The sequence below is a fragment of the Salmo trutta genome, chromosome 5, assembly GCF_901001165.1.
Source record: "Salmo trutta chromosome 5, fSalTru1.1, whole genome shotgun sequence".
Classification (NCBI taxonomy): domain Eukaryota; kingdom Metazoa; phylum Chordata; class Actinopteri; order Salmoniformes; family Salmonidae; genus Salmo; species Salmo trutta.
The window spans coordinates 15570321-15583147 of NC_042961.1; the positions used below are offsets into that span (position 1 = coordinate 15570321).

A 12827-nucleotide genomic window follows, 5' to 3' on the forward strand; every position below is an offset into this window, starting at 1 on the left:
GAGAGTCTGGGCTGAAGGGCGGAGGGGAGCTGTAGGGTTAGACCCGATACACAGACTGAACAGCACAAGGCCCGGACTGATGTGCTTTGATAAAGGAGTCCATGTTTACTGAACTGCAGTTTTTTTGTCAAGAGCCAACCATTTCTGCTTGGAGTGCGGCAAAGGGCTTAATTTTAGATTTGAAGACTATATCACTTTGGATTTCTGTCCAACTGAGTGAGGATAAAGAGGTCAGTCAAGGTACACATCAATATTCATTGCATTACATGTGCAATGCATAGCATCTTGATCTGCATTGCTTGCTGTTTGGGGTTTTAGGCTGGGTTTCTGTACAGCACTTTGTGACATCGGCTGAGTGGAAGTGGAATTTTTACAAATTAATAAAAAATGAAAAGTTGAGTCAATAAGTATTCAACCCCATTTTAATGGCAAGTCTAAATAAGTTCAGGAGTAAAACTTGTTTAACAAGTAACATAATAAGTTTCATGGACTCACTCTGTGTGCAATAATAGTGTTTAACGTCATTTTTTTATGACTACCACATCTTTGTACCCCACACACAATTATCTGTAAAGTAAACACAGATTCAACCACAAAGACCATATCCCTTTGAGCATGGTGAAGTTATTAATTACACTTTGGATGGTGTATCAATACACCCAGTCACTACAAAGATACAGGCATCCTTCCTAACTCAGTTGCCGAAGTGGAAGGAAACTGCTCAGGGATTTCACCATGAGGCCAATGGTGACTTTAAAACAGTTACAAAGTTTAATGGCTGTGATAGGAGAAAACTGAGGATGGAGCAACAACACTGTGGTTACTCCACAAAACCTAATTGACAGAGTGAAAAGAAAGAAGCCTTTACAGAATAACAATATTCCAACACATGCATCCTGCAACAAGGCACTAAAGTAATACTGCAAAAAATGTGGCAAAGCAATTAACTTTTTGTCCTGAATACAAAGTGTTATGTTTGGGACAAATCCAATACAACACATTACTGAGTACCACTCTCCATATTTTCAAGCATAGTGGTGGCTGCATCATGTTATGGGTATGCTTGAAATCATTAAGGACTGGGAAGTTTTTCAGGATAAAAAAATTTACGGAATGGAGCTAAGCATAGGCAAAATTCTAGAAGAAAACCTGGTTCAGTCTGCTTTCCACTAGACACTGGGAGATGAATTCACCTTTCAGCAGGACAATAACCTAAAACACAAGACCCTACACTGGAGTTGGTCACCAAGAAAACAGTGAATGTTCCTGAGTGGCTGAGTTACAGATCTACTTGGAAATCTATTGCAAGACCTGAAAATGGTTGTCTAGCAATGCTCAACCAATCAACCAATTTAACAGAGCTTGAAGAATTTTGAAAAGAATAAAGGGCAAATGTTGCACAATCCAGATGTGGAAAGCTCTTAGAGACGTACCCAGAAAGACTCACAGCTGTAATTGCTGCCAAAGGTGCTTCTGCAAAGTATTGACTCAGGAGTGTGAATACTTATGTAAATTTGATATTTCTATATTTCATTTTCAATAAATTAGCAAAAATGTCTAAAAACATGTTTTCACATTGTCATGATGGGTTATTACAGTGGCAAGAACAAGTATGTGAACCCTTTGGAATTACCTGGATTTCTGCATACATTTGACATAATATTTGATCTGATCTTCATCTAAGTCACAACAATAAACAAACACAATGTGCATAAACTAATAACACACAAATTATTGTATTTTTCTTGTCTATATTGAATACATCATTTAAACATTCACAGTGTAGGTTGGAAAAAGTATGTGAACCCCTAGGCTGATGACTTCTCCAAAAGCTAATTGGAGTCAGGAGTCAACTAACCTGGAGTCCAATCAATGAGACGAGATTGGAGATTTTGGTTAGAGCTGCCCTGCCCCATAAAAAACACACAAAATTTGAGTTTGCTATTCACAAGAAGCATTGCCTGATGTGAACCATGCCTCGAACAAAAGAGATCTCAGAAAGACCTAAGATTAAGAGTTGTTGCCTTGCATAAAGCTGGAAAGGGTTACAAAAGTATTTCTAAAAGTAATTTCTTGGTAAGACAAATTGTCTATAAATGTAGAAATTTCAGCACTCTTGCTACTCTCCCTAGGAGTGGCCATTCTGCAAAGATGACTGCAAGAGCACAGCACAGAATGCTCAATGAGGTTAAGAAGAAACCTCTGTCAGCTAAAGATGCTAACATCTCTGTCGACGAGTCTACAATACGTAAAACACTAAACAAGAATGGTGTTCATGGGAGGACACCATGGAAGAAGCCACTGCTGTCCAAAAAAACATTGCTGCACATCTGGAGTTCCCTAAAAAAGCACCTGGATGTTCCACAGCGCTTCTGGCAAAATATTCTGTGGACAGATTAAACTTAAGTTGTGTTGTTTGGAAGGAACATACAACACTATGTGTGGAGAAAAAAAGGCACAGCACACCAACATCAAAACCTCATCCCAACTGTAAACTATGGTGGAGGGAGCATCATGGTTTGGGGCTGCTTTGTTGCCTCAGGGCCTGGACAGCTTGCTATCATCGACGGAAAAATGAATTCCCAAGTTTATCAAGACATTTTGCAGGAGAATGTAGGGCTATCTGTCCTCCAATTGAAGCTCAACAGAAGTTAGGTGATGCAACAGGACAACAACCCAAAAGACAGAAGTAAATCAACAACAGAATGACTTGAACAGAAGAAAATACGCCTTCTGGAGTGGCCCAGTCAGTCCTGAGCTCAACATGATTGAGATGCTGTGGCATGACCTCAAGAGAGCGGTTCACACCAGACATCACAAGAATACTGTGGAACTGAAACTATTTTGTAAAGAGGAATGGTCCAAAATTCCTCCTGACCGTTGTGCAGGTCTGATCCGCAACTACAGAAAACGTTTGGTTGAGGTTATTGCTGCCAAAGGAGGGTCAACCAGTTATTAAATACAAGGGTACACATACTTTTTCCAACCTGCACTGTGAATGTTTACATGGTGTGTTCAATAAAGACATGAACAATTATAATTGTTTGTGTGTTATTAGTTTAAGCAGACTGTGTTTGTCTATTGTTGTGACTTAGATGAAGATCAGATAACATTTTATGACCAAGTTATGCAGAAATCTAGGTAATTCTAAAGGGTTCACATACTTTTTCTTCCCACTGTATGTGTAGTTGGTGAGAATTATATATGTTTTTATTCATTTTGTGTTCAGGCTATAACACAACAAAATGTGGAAAAAGTCAAGGGGTATGAATACTTTCTGAAGGTACATACAGTATTAACGCCTTTATTTTCCATCCCCTACCAGACTGACATGTCTTGATCTCCAACAGTATTCAGTGAATCACCCATGACCCCTTTGTCCTTATGTTGATGAATGACTGCCGTATAGCCATTTTGTCAGATTCTGGTGCAGTGGAGTCGATACTGTCACCTTGACAAGAAAACTTTGTGATTCATCAGCCTTCAAGGCTGTCTAGCCTCAACTCATACCTGGCAAGAGATGCTCACTGTATGGGGCATCATCAGCATCATCCAAAACCCTTCACCCAGACCCAGTGTGTTGCATAGCAGCCCTCTGTGAGATCAGATAAATGGCACTCGTTACAGACAGCCTTATAGGGAGAAAAAAATAAAACACTTGACTTGTACTAATAACACAGAAACCAAACTGCTCACCAAAGGTCTGAAAACGAAGCACTCTGTCATATCCCAGCTTGGGAAATTAGCAAATAATGTTCCTTTCCCGCTGACAAATGTATGACAGCTACCCTTCATCTATCATTCTCTCCTAACGTTATGATGCATGTCCCGGATCCCCAATAGAATATACAGGCGACGTTTACTGACCCTCAATTTACCCATGACAAATGGGGTCTCGGTTAATGTGCTATTTCTGGGGCGAGCTAGGGGTTCATTTGAACACAATTCCCGGGTATAGGGATGTCACTGATTAGGATAAATAGTAGCTGAGTGTGTTAGCAGCAGTGCCAGCACTTCATATTACTAAGGGTCTCCATAGGGAGTGGTCCTGGGAGGGTAGCTCTTATAGAAATCAAGTCTAGCTAGAAACCAAAAGCTCTCATGCAATTAGGGTTTCAAAGTCAATGTTTTTACTGATAGTTTACTCTTTTGCACTGGCGTCGGCCTATAGTAACTTTATGGTAGAAAGCAATCACATAAGTTTTACCCAATTGAAGTCACATACAGCCCTTTCTAAAAGCCCTTTAAGAACAAACACACATCCTCTATGCAGTAGTTAATAAAGTGTGAAGTATTGACTAGAGGACAGCTGGACCTGTCCCTTTTTGATTCGCTAACCTTGCTAACCTAGTTTGATCCTCCAGTCACCCTGATCAATTGATAACCAATACATGGATCAGATACAGGACAAACCACAACAACCCACTGGGAACAGATGTCACTTCAACGTCTAGTTTTGATTTACATTTGGTTCAGTTGTCAACTAATGTGAATTCAACGTGAAATCAACAAAAACTGTCACCGTGTCATTCGAGTTTGGTTAAAGGTTGGGTGAAAAAAAAAAAACGAAATGCCATTATGTTGATGACTTTTTGCAAATCCAATCAGTTTTCCGCGTTGATTCAACCTCATCACATAGATTTTTGGGGTTGAAATTTTGTGGAAACAACATTGATTAAACCCGTTTTTGGGGTACACTATGTACTTTTCCTAAAGTAGAACAATTCGGTAAACATTGATACATTAAGCATGTGTGGATTATGAAGCAATTGTTGTATTACTGATAATAAGCCTGTGGCCACAGTGAAATATACATTGCTAACTACAGTACATAGCTTAATAAAGCATACTCTCAAATGTTGCAGCATTATGTGTCTCTGTAGCTGGTGTTTCCATGATTGAACATACTCAATGCATACAGGATTATTGATGTACATTACAGGGTGCTCACATCCTCTGACTGAATTGTTAGTTTTGGAGGTGGTCCAGAATACTAATCCAACAAGACACCACTCTCTGCCGTTAGAATTGACTGCAGTCTACTCTATGTTGACTCTTGGTAATTTGTGATCATTTATTAAATTGAGCGAGTTAAATCTCCACAATTAGGGCCTGTCGGGCGAGAAGAGTCAACATGAAAAGGTCTAAAAGCGCTTCTCTCAACGACATGACGCAAAGTCACGCTTGAAGGGTAGCTTTGATAAATGGACCTTTGATATGCACACGTTGCCTGGCCACTGAAATGACAAGCGAATGTCCTCTTTTTGTTGCCAGTCCACGTTGTACTTAACTGTCCGAGAGGTAATGTCCCCCTATCAACTCACAATTACTGTACATCTGGAGTCCGTGTTAATTCTGTCGTTAAGTTCCCGGAGCTCGTTAACGGTTTCATGTCGACCCTGGTACAATCAGGGTGATCCAATCTGGGAATAGCAGTAGGCTGAGGAGCTAGACTTGTCTTATTGGTGGGCCCTCTCTTTTAATTCACCACACTAATCAATTGTACTGCCGTTGCCTCCCAGGTTAATTGTATCTTTCTACTAACTGGAACAGAGCAGGAACCAGAGAAGGAAAAAGGAACGAAATCAACATAGATCGAGAAGGGGACAGGTTCCCCCAGTAAAACCTGATGGTAATCATCCCAATCCGCTTAGTCCGTGTGACTAATGGGGTCTGTTCTTAAGAGACCTGGCACATTTACCGGGGTGCTATAGAAGCCAATAATGTCTCTTAACTTATACACCTTCCCAGGCTTCACACATATGCACATACGCTCACACACTCAGCACACTGCACTCTTGTTTCATTATCCCAGTGCCTTGTTGGCCTCTGCTCTGCTTCTGCTAGGGAGGTTAAACGCAGGAGTGCTAGGCCAGACTGCACGGTTGGAGTGGAAGGGAACGGGTGGCTTGAGGGGGGGGGGGGGCTTGATGAGAAACAGCTGCCCAGGATGGAAGGGGTCTGGGGGTAGGGTTAAGGGGGTCCCCCCCCCTTCACCCACACCCTCCACTTTTTTGAGGGAGAGTGCTTTGACGTGCCTCGTCTCATTCTAGCCATCGGTGTTAGAACAGACGGAGGCTTCCAGGTCAGACAGCCCCTGACCCTCATGACCTCTGCCTCCTCACCAATGATGACAGATAAGACCACCACATCCCTCTGTTAGCCAAGATAATCCACCTATACTTATGGTGTGACACACTCACACAAGACTCACACACACACACACACACACACACACACACACACACACACACATACGCTCACAAATACCCTTAACTGCATCCTTCTATTTCTCTCTAGTTCCGTCACTACTTTCATAAAAATTACAATATATTGAAAAAATCTGCAAATTATTAGATGCATATCTGACAAGCGAGGAGAGAAATATAATTGGCAGAGTGAATTATCCTGACAGATTGAATTTAACAGAGCTTGGCAGCGCCGACTTCTAATGGCAGTTCAGGGAGAGATCAGGTTGCACTCATAGAAGTCCTTCCACCAAACACCTTTAGCTAGCGGTGCAGTTCTCACACATTGAACATTCCAGACCCAGAAAGCAGGGGCCTGGTTAGTCCATCATTACTGCCTTGATACTGGGACCCTGTTCCAATACTGTGAAAATGCATCCTTACTTCCAGTCTAACCATAGATGCAAAATGACTGGATGGGTAAAAGTTATGTATGTCAGGGAACCCTTGTTTTTTTTATCCAAATGCATCAGTTCAGTGACTACTTTAAGGGAGTGAGGAAGTAAGTGTGCACGATTTTGAACAGAGTTTGTGTTTCATCCAGAGAGGATGCATAGTCAGGGCACTAAACCCAGGGATGTGAGACTGAAAGAAGCATTAAGCATCCTGACTCACCGGTGTAGACAAATCTTCCAGGAGCCCCTTTGCAGAACTGCTTGGACTTGTAGGACAGCGTGACCTCCACCACACCAGGGATGTGCCTGGGAGGGGTCTGGACGCGGATGGCGTGGGGGGTGATGAGCTGGATGACAGGGCACAGGAACCATTGAGTCTGACCATACCTACTAAGGTCTCGTACAAACATACAAAAGAATGGCTAGTTTTTATAGTAAAGGCTTCAATTTCTAATAGGATATGTTTAGTAAAAACTGTAAGATACTTAAACCTAGGCTGGAATTCAATCAAATCAATGGTGTGACAAAAAATGCTGTACCTCACTCCAGACAAGCATGGTCCCGAAGACGACCTGCAGGCCATCAAAGAAGTTGTCCCCAATGATGATGACAGTGGCCCCTCCTGTGGTCCATCCCTCACTGGGGCTGATGGCCTTGATGCAAGGGGTGGCTGCTTAACATAGAGGAAAGAAGAGCCTATTCAGTACCTACACTTCGACATAGCCTGATGTCTTTACCCCAATAGAAAGACATATCATGGAAATAAGCCTGGAGAGAGAAAGAATGATGGATTTGTCCTTTTAGGCACGAGAATAAAAATCATTCATCAGCATGTTGGAGTGATGTAAGCAGACCCTTCAAATGGTCCGCTTCACAAAGGCTAAGCGCTGGGCTCGTGAGGGGAAATGATTTGGTGTTGCAAATTATGTGTCACTGCATATGTAGCTATCAAAATTGATTAGGCGTAGCCCTGCATGTACAGTAGAATTTGAAAGTTAAACACATATGAGACATGAAACCAACAACACATGAGTCCAGAATAAAGCTGTAGAATGTAAATGACAAGCCAAAGCTATGTTGTTGGTTTCATGTCATTCCATTGTCTTTGTTCCCTGTGTTCTGGCATGTTGTTCAGAATGCAGTTTCACAACATGAATAAATTCATGAATTATTCAGGCTCAGTTTTGCTTTTTGTGATCGATTCAATCCATTTCACATTGTTTATTACAATGCTTTTCATCTGCCATGACTTTTGCTACATAGCTTTGCCATTCATCAGAGGGCTGTGAGTTATTATAATCTAATCAAACTCTTCCTGTCATTTGATGCATTACCTTAATATGGTGCTCACCCTGACACCACGTTTACATCAGGCATAGCATGAAAGCTAACCATAAAACAGCAATATTACATGCAATCTTTTTACATCTATATTTTGTGAATACAATGTGACCTGCACACATTCTTGTTCTTTTAACGTGTTCAACTATTTATATGAGCACATTGCTGAACTTCTATTATCACTCCAGTTCAGTAAGTAAATCCCCATCTGCCTTTGTTGTATGGATCACTACAGACAAGACATCTCCCTTTGTTTGCTTTGCTGTTGGGGCTGTGCAGGTTATGTTTGCTTTCTCCCCATGAAGCGCACATGCACACACGCATAAGCGCGCACACACACACACACACACACACAAACACTACGGGAAATCGGACTTTAACAGGCGCTGTTGACTTCATGCTAATCACCCCTTACAGAATTTCATCTCTGAGGTCTGGACGAGTGACATTTGCTTTGCTTAATTGCTAAGCAGAGCATCTGAAAGAAGACCATCTCTCTGTGGGATCGCCGTGTCCCCTCAAAGGAGGTGACCTTCATCAGTGCCGATTACGGCAAATAATTCCCCCTTCAAAATGACTGTACACAAATTGACTTTGGACCCGGGAGAGAGGGAGAGGGCGAGAGAATGAGAGAGAGACAGAAAGAGACAGAGCGAGGGAGAGAGAGCGAGAGAGAGAGAGAGAGAGAAAGAGAGAGAGAGAGAGAGAGAGAGAGAGAGAGAGAGAGAGAGAGAGGGGGGATTGTTTATGGTGGTTGTTGGGGGGCAGCTGCAGCCAGAAACCTACACACATACACACACACACACACCACCTCGGAAATCCCAACGCCCCCCTCCCACACACAGAAAGGACCCATGGAGAGGGAGCGACCGGGGCCCTAAGCCGTCCACCCTTCTGCCTGAAAATTTGCATATGTCTCAATGCACAGACAGAGAGGGGAGCATGTGCTGAATGGGAACCGTGGCCAAGTGGATTACACAGGCAGCGCAGGCGATCTGATGATAGACACTCACAATTCCCCGCAGCAGATGATAGACATTGCAGGGAGGGAATGAGGATGGCTAAAACAGGGCCTGTCTGTGCATCACTAAACTTTGTACTTTTAAAGCTGCAATATGTAACTTTTTGGGTGACCTGACCACATTCACATAGAAATGTGTGTTATAGATCTGTCATTGTCATTGAAAGCAAGTCTAAGAAGCGGTAGATCTGTTCTATGTGCACTATTTCGATACTTCCCGTTCTTTAGTCAAATGTTTGCTTATTTTACTTTTGGTTTATTACACCAGCTTCAAACAGCTAAAAATACAATATTTTTGGTTATGGAAAATATATTTCACAGCGGTTTTTATGTGGTACAATAATTCTCTACACTATACTTTCTTGTTTTGTCACATAAACTGAAATTAGGCGAACTGTTAGAACTTTAGCAATCAGGAAATGGCAGAGCGATTTCTACATAATGCATCTTTAAGTAGTTTAAAACAATATTGGTTTATCTGTGAGCATTCTTTTAAATAATGTTACTGTTGTCAAATGGCTCTAAGTGCAGATTCAACATACATTTCGGTTCCTTTACTTCCTAATGGTTCAAGTTACCACTGGAGTACAGAAAACTGATCTTAGATCTGAGCTAAAAGCCAACTTCCGTCTGAAGCTCTAGTAGGCCTACTGAGCCACTCAAACAGGTCTGATGTGTCCGTCGATGTTGCGTCCTTTGTTCTGCCTGCTGAAATGCGTTGTAATTGTGCTGTGGGATGTCCAGATGGTCGGATGATAGTGCAGCTGATGGGATTATACCTTTTAACTCTCCCTGGGCCATCTGTTACCCCTCTCTCTCTCTCTCTCTCTCTCTCTCTCTCTCTCTCTCTCTCTCCCCTCTCTCTCTCTCCCTCTCCCTCCCTCTCTCTCTCTCTCTCCCTCTTTCTCTCTCCCTCTCTCTCTCTCTCTCTCTCTCTCTCTCTCTCCCCCTCTCTCTCTCCCTCTCCCTCTCCTCTCTCTCTCTCTCTCTCTCTCTCTCCCTCGCTCTCTCTCCCTCTCTCTCTCTCTCTCCCTCTTTCTCTCTCCATCTCTCTCTCTCTCCCCTCTCTCTCCCCTCTCTCTCTCCCTCTCTCTCTCTCTCTCCCTCTTTCTCTCTCCATCTCTCTCCCCTCTCTCTCCCCTCTCTCTCTCCCTCTCTCTCTCTCCCTCTTTCTCTCTCCATCTCTCTCTCTCTCTCTCACACACACTCTCTCCCACTCAATCTTTCAGATGGAGCAGACTGGATTCACTTGTCTTTATTGCATAAACCATAACAGCATTACAGCCACGTACAGCATGCAAATGACTGGGGCGTTGCAGGCTCTATGTTGAGTCTTCCATATTCTCCAAGTCTCTATGGTGGAGGTGGAACATGGCTAAGGAACAGATGGAGTGAGTGTGTATGGGGGAGTGTGTGTGAGTCTGAAAGTGTGTGTGTGTGTATTAGTGAAGGATTTTCTTTATATTCATGTCTAAATGCATATGCTTGTTTGACTGTTCAAACATGCACAGTTCAGTTGTGTCAGTAAAATAAATTCCCATTCAGCACCAATAGGGGGCAGCACCTGTTGAGCAGCCTGACACTGTCACCCCAGCGTTGAGACAATGAACTGAGCATATGCCTTGCTTTCGCAGACACAGACAGACAGTCAAGCCATGTCTGAGGCTCTCACCCAGTGAACACCTATTGAAGAATGTGTTGCTAATATAAAGCGTGCTGTCAGTCTGCCTGCCTGGTGTCAGAACTCTATGGAAGACATGGATGCGAATACGTTTTACGACCAAGTATCCTGTTCTCATGTGTCACGTGTATGAGTGTCGGGGGTGGGGGAGGCAAACAAGCAACATTTTAGCTAAAGAGCTACGGTACATTGCTAATACACACAAAGTGTTTGTTTTCTACACTCAAGTACAATAGGTTGGGATGAAAAATAGATTGAGATATATTGGAAAGTGACATTTTGTGTATTATAGTTAAGTGCCATTTTCTCAAACTCCATAATTGGAAGTTATCTGGTGATTTGGGCACTCAAAAGATACTAAGATAGATTGTGTTATTGAAAGAAGATGGCCATGCGAGGCAAGCCTACTGCTCTTGCGCTTTGAAGAATGAGTAGGAGAAGAAAAGGGTGGGCAGGGGAAATCTGTGTGGAACCCTCATAACACACACACACACACACACACACGCACGCACACACGCACGCACGCACGCACGCACACACACACACGCACACACACACACGCACACACGCACACACGCACACACGCACACACGCACGCACACACTATCCCGTGGGATGGGGGGAACATGGAGGAGAGGGCTCAACCTCTTTAATTGCTCTCCTCATTAAGACGCAGGTTGCTAGGCGATCCACACCTACCGTGTCATAAACGTGAGACACAGACACCAACACAACAGAACGTCACTGAGCATAATGACTTCGATGCTTGAGGCAGGACTTTAATTATTTGATTTTGTCCTCTAGTAGAGGAGTCATTAATAAAGACTAAAACAAATAGATTAGCTTATCCCCCACTAGGACTGGACTACATAAGATATATTAATTGTCTTGTCAGTTTTTTTTTAGAACTGTTGTTGTGTTAAACGTTACATTTGCTTTTGGTGATAGGACCATTAATGGTTATTAAAGTGGAGAGAAGGCCGTTTCAGGCAGTGGTGTGTGTATATACACTGTTTGCCTAGCCATAATTGCCTCTTGAAATCTGAAGATAAGCAATTTGCACAATTGGTCTGCTCTGTTTTTTCCATAATCTCTGAGCTGTGTGTGCTCTCATCTGCGAGAGGAGGCCAGGAGGGGTCAGAAGGTTATGTTCAGTGCATTTTACTTTTTGGATTTCCCATGGTTTGGAGGTCCTGCTTGCCTCTCTTTTGGCCGAGCAGGCAATCAGTCTATCATATGGAATCAGTTGGAAGAAAAACAGTAAGTTCCTTTTTTCTCCTAGTTCCCCCCCCCTCCTCCTGCACTCTTCTTCATCCCCTCATTTCTCCTCTCAGCTGAAACTGCAGTGCCCAGCAACAGGAAATCGACCTCACTGTGACTTATTTGCCAATTTTATCCTGTTTCGCATAGGTTAAAAACTTTTATGTGCAATTAAACACTTGGACAAGATTGGAAAAAGTATATCGTTTTATAATCATTCAAATTACCAGAATTACTAGCATTCTTAGAATGATTATTATATACTATTTCCAATCCACTTCAAATAGTATGCATGAGGGAGGCAAATAGTGACTTACAGCACAGACTTAGAAGAGTGTATGAACAGAGGGCAAATGGAAGGAATGACAAAGAACAGGATGTAAAATGTGCCTACCATTCTCCAGATAAGGAGGCGTACCTTCTGAAGGGTCGAGTCTGCGAGCCCTTCGCCCATGCTTGGAGTTGTTGTGGACAAACATGTTGTCTGAGACAGCCAAGACATGGCCATCCACATTGACGGTCGTCGAGACAACAACCTGCAACAAGAGTGAAGGTAGAGCGTGTCATTTAGCAATCTGTAAGAAAGGGGCACAATCACGTACAAAACATCAGTGTAATCACACTTGGCTATTTTCAGATTTCCACATCAACATTTAGCTCTCTCTGTAATCACTTTTGTTGACTCCACTCTGGCGATTGTTGTCTTGACTTCATCGATTCACAGAACACATTGATCGACTCATCTATCTAGTTCCGTATGGTGGACAAACTAGACCTACTCACAAACAACTGGAACGAACCTCTTCTTTGTTCAACAAACATTTCCCCTGGATCAAAGTCTAACTCAGGCCGAGATTCAATCCGATTGTGGGTTGAAGGCA

The 12827-nt window shown here is 42.8% G+C and overlaps 1 protein-coding gene across 4 annotated transcripts in view; it reads right to left on the reverse strand.

Moving 5' to 3' along the window:
• The window catches only part of LOC115193726 (transcription factor COE3-like), a 72496-nt gene that overhangs the window by 15686 nt on the left and 43983 nt on the right, over window positions 1–12827 (reverse strand). For 2 of the 4 annotated variants that reach the window (XM_029752675.1, XM_029752677.1), the window contains exons 8-10: window positions 12365–12482; window positions 7183–7316; window positions 6864–6990 (exon numbers count right to left, since the gene is read on the reverse strand). In XM_029752675.1, the coding sequence (XP_029608535.1) occupies window positions 6864–6990; window positions 7183–7316; window positions 12365–12482 (379 nt within the window). The remainder of the gene's footprint in view (window positions 1–6863; window positions 6991–7182; window positions 7317–12364; window positions 12483–12827) is intronic. The other 2 variants (XM_029752678.1, XM_029752676.1) reach the window with 1 other exon arrangement.